Source organism: Aplysia californica, unplaced genomic scaffold, assembly GCF_000002075.1.
Source record: "Aplysia californica isolate F4 #8 unplaced genomic scaffold, AplCal3.0 scaffold00356, whole genome shotgun sequence".
Taxonomy (NCBI): domain Eukaryota; kingdom Metazoa; phylum Mollusca; class Gastropoda; order Aplysiida; family Aplysiidae; genus Aplysia; species Aplysia californica.
The window spans coordinates 281,512-285,791 of NW_004797626.1; the positions used below are offsets into that span (position 1 = coordinate 281,512).

Genomic DNA, 4,280 nt, shown 5'->3' on the forward strand with positions numbered 1-4,280 from the left:
TGTGTGTGTGTGTGTGTGTGTGTGTGTGTGTGTGTGTGTGTGTGTGTGTGTATGTGTGTGTGTGAATGTGTTTAATGCAGGTGTTACGCCCCCATCGACAAGGAGAGGGGCTTTGATCCTCGCCCTTTCTGCGATCATATCGAGCCAAGTGGATGGAGAGCCTTGTAGACTCCTGAAACAACCCCAGATGTCTGTTACAGATCTTGCATTTGATGATGATTGAAGTAACTCCAATTACGCTGAAAACCAGAAATGTAATGTTACGCTTGATCAAATCGTATTTTCTCCTCCCCAGAACGAAAACAGCAAACTGAAAGAGCACATTCGTTGGGCTGACGCCATAGTCCTTATGTATGACGTCACAGATCGATGCAGCTTCATCGAGTGCAGTCGCCTGAAATTTCTCATCAACGCCCACTCGAGGAGGAGCAGACGTAGATCTGGCAGCGATCCGGATACGGAACTTTCCGGAAGTATCCCTGTTTCTCTAGTGGCGAACAAAAAGGACAAAGAAAAAGATCGTATGGTGTTGGTGGAAGAAGGTGCGAATCGCAGCCTTCAGTTAAACTGTGTCAGTTTCAATGAAGTTTCTGTTAGAGAGGACCTGGAAGACATAGTGGACATTTTCGAAGAGCTTTATTCGTTTTGCAAGAAACAACGAAAATACAGGTTTCTCGGTTCCTCCAAACTTTCGTTAAATGTGGAAAAAGTCGGTTCGAGCTCTGAGGAAGACGCCGAGGACAAAGAAGGGAGTGACAGTATTAGCGTCAAAAATGGCGGCGCTATTAGTCCGGGCGGCAGAAGTCTGGGAAACGGAAGTAGACGAGGAACTCTTTTCGCTCCAGCACCAGAAATCTTACCAGACTCACCCATTCAACGTGTGAGGTCAAGGCGTAGGGAGGCCTTCTATACATTCAGCTGAGAGTTGCCACGGTACTTTTGTTTTAAACTGAGATTTTGCTCTACCATTCTTGATGAGAATAATGTGTTTTACCTCCACCGGTAAAGTTCACAGTCAGAAAGGTTTTAAAATATTACATTAAGAATCACATTTGCAGACATTTTCTCCTTCTTTCCATCGTCTTACCTCTTCCACTCCTCGATTGTTGCCCATTTTCCTGTTGTACACTGTACAGGGTATACCTGTTTGTTTCTCTGTTTATATGCAACTGTCTGTTGTTTTGCAACCAAAATATGATGCAAAACTGTTGACTCTAATGATCCATCCAACAGTTTCTCTTTTTTCTTTTTTTTCTTCTTTTTTTTTGGGGGGGGGGGCGTTATATCAAGCAAAATATTATTATTATCATTATTATCATTATTAAGCATTGGCTTAAATGGACCATCCAACAGTTCATCAGTTTGTTTATTTGTTGTTAGGTGTGTTTGTTTTTTGTTTGTTTCTTTGTTTTTGGGTTGTTGTTAATTTGTGGAGGTTGTTGGGGGGGGGGGGTTGTTTGGTTGTTTTGATTATTTTTGGTTACTGTTTTTTCTGGGGGGGGGGTTGTTGGGTGGGGGGGTTCGAGTGTGACTTTGAGTGAGGCTTCTTGTTTTTGTTGCTGTTGTTGTTGTTATTTTTGTTGTGTTGTTGTTGTTGTTGTTGTTGCAAGCAAGCAAAATATAAGGCCTAAAAGTTGACTCCATGAATAGACCATCCAACAGTTTGCGCTCTATGCAGTAAGTATCCTTAACACTTGGGTTGTGTCTGGCGTATTGCAAACTTTTGAAACTGACTTACCTGCGTCTGTGGTGCAGCAGTATGAGTAAGGTCCTTTATCGTCACTCACAGAAAACATGAGTTAGATTTTCGTGTGAGGACAATTTTTATCGAGTATATAAATCTCTGTGTTGGGACTTTATATCTCTCTCAGCCCGGGTTGACCCTGACAGGCAGGGTCGAAGCAGCCCGTCTCCAGAATGATCTAAATTCGTTGTGGTATGGGTGTATGCCGACCTATAGCGTCGGTGGCCTAGTAGTTAGGCTGTCGGGCTGGTAGCTTCTTTTTCTTTCTTTTTTCACTTGTTTTTGGTTTGTTTGTGTTTGTTCGTTTGTTTGGTGGGGGGGTTGTTTATCTGTTTGTTTGTTCGTTCGTTAGTTTTTCTGGTTCTTTGTTTGTTTTGTTTTATTTGTATGTTTCTTTTGTTCTTTTAATGGGTGTTTTCTGGAGGGGGGGGTGGGGGATTTGGGAGGAAGCACTGTAATAACGGGAACTCGCACAGATGAAAAAAGTGCTGTTTCTGTAAAGCTAATATTTAACCCTAACCGTACGCCCTGAGTCGTTTTGTACCCCTGGGGTTGTATTCTTCACATTTTAGAATACTTCTAGTACGAATATCTCTTTGAAACTGTCAACATTTCTCTAATAATTCTTTTTACAGACTGCTGTGCAAAGCGCACGCATCGGATTAACGAGTAAATTTCTTCTCTCTAGTTTTTAGTTTTAGTAGAGGTTTTACGACGCTCGCAACTGCATAAGGTCATATGAGCGCCAGAAGATTAGAGGTGTTACAAGAGAGTAACAAACATTGAAAAGAAAAACGGGAGTTAAGGATGATAGATGTTTGATAGGAAAGAAGGAGCAAACCACACCAGAACACCCACCAACCACCAAAAAATTTCTTCTCTGGAAAGTAGTGGCACAGAGTTCCCCTCGTCGTATGGATACGATAGTAAAATACGACGTACGGATAGGGTTAATCATTATAAGGTGTTTTACACCCCCATTGACACAATTTAAATCAATCAGAAGGCGGACTTCGACTCTGCCTGTCAGGGCTGACCCGGGCTGAAATGGGGGGGGGGGGGGGGGGACAAAAGATCCCAGCAAACAGGTAGGCCTACTCGATAAAAATTTCTTCCCTCTTGCAAATCGAACTCCGGTCTCCTGAGTGCGACGGTGAAATATCTAAGCGCTATACCACAGACGCCGGTAAAAAGATGTAAGATCAGAAACCTGAGACCTGAGTGACTGAAACGTTCTTCTTCTTAAGGGTGGGATTTTCAAGTTCAATCGAACTGGCTCTGTTGACCACCTGTATAAGACAATCAGTTGTACGAATGGCCCCTTCCCATCCTTCCTTAATTTTGTGTATTTGTTTACATTATAATGACATTGTGTAAGACGGCCACCTGTCTAAGACGGATGTTTTTCTCCTCGACAAGGATTGGCCGTCTTACACAGATTCGGCTGTAGTTCGACCAAAACGCTCTGACTGTTCGCCATTTACGTCACACTCTGGCCTTCCCATCTCCATATTATTTTTTTTTAATTTGGGGGGGGGGGGGCTGGGGGGTTCACCAACTTCGATACCATTTCACATCCCCCTCAGAGATGATTATGTTGCATTACACATCATTCTATTGTTGTATTGCTCTCTTTTGTTTTTCATCAATAAAATGCGCTCATGATTCACATTATTATTACTTCTTTTTCTTTCTTTTTTTTTTGGAAGGGGGGGGGCACTTGTTAAAGTAAATCTTTGCGTAAAAGTGAGAAGTGGTTTCAACTGTTAGACATCGTCGCAGTCATTTAACCTTGCAGAGTGTCAAAATGATTAAAGAATTAAAATCAAATATGTTGTAGAGTTTGATTAGGCTCATGGATTGGTCCTAGTCTCGTTCCTTTTTCGAAAGTTTTCATGGATTTAGACAAACTGAACATTTATTTGTTTTAATATGTTATTCTTGGCGAAATACAAAAAAAGTGTTTTGCTTCTCCTGAAAACCTCGTGTTTTGACATACGACAGCGATGGATGAGGGCGACGACATGTAGGCCTATTACTGTTATGATCAACTTTACTTTTCTCGGTGTGTATGGTCAGGTGGGGGGGTTTTCTTTATTTTTTGTGTGTCTTCGTTTTGTTTTTGTTCTTTGTCTATTTGGTGGGGGGGGGGTTCTTTTCTAAATCTCGGGAGCTAGGCGAGGCAAGTGTCTAAGAGCGATGTTTGTTTTAGTTTCATTATTTTATCGGTTGTTAATGCATTTTATTGTTTCTTTTCTCCTTCAAATTGCACCACGTCCATGTGTGCAGTGTAATGACAAGACTCTTTACCATGCAAATAAAAGACAAGTTTGATTCCAATATTGGGAAGACATTTTATCGAATATCTCCGTCTTTCATGTCAACATAGTCTATATTGACCTTGACAGAGTTGAACAGTCGAAAGAAATGGGCAGGGTTTTTAAAAAATGGGAATAAATTTTGAACCAGCATGTCCAATTTTCTCTTCTTCTTCTTCTTCTTCTTCTTCTTCTTCTTCTTCTTCTTCTTCTTCTTC

General features: G+C 41.4%; 1 protein-coding gene across 2 annotated transcripts in view; it reads left to right on the plus strand.

The window, feature by feature from the left end:
* The window catches only part of LOC101855737 (ras-related and estrogen-regulated growth inhibitor), a 13,063-nt gene extending 11,700 nt beyond the window's left edge, over positions 1-1,363 (plus strand). For both annotated transcript variants that reach the window (XM_013085211.2, XM_005103039.3), the window contains exon 5: positions 296-1,363. In XM_013085211.2, the coding sequence (XP_012940665.1) occupies positions 296-922 (627 nt within the window). In that variant the 3' untranslated portion in view covers positions 923-1,363. The remainder of the gene's footprint in view (positions 1-295) is intronic.
* The last annotated feature ends 2,917 nt before the right edge of the window (positions 1,364-4,280 follow it).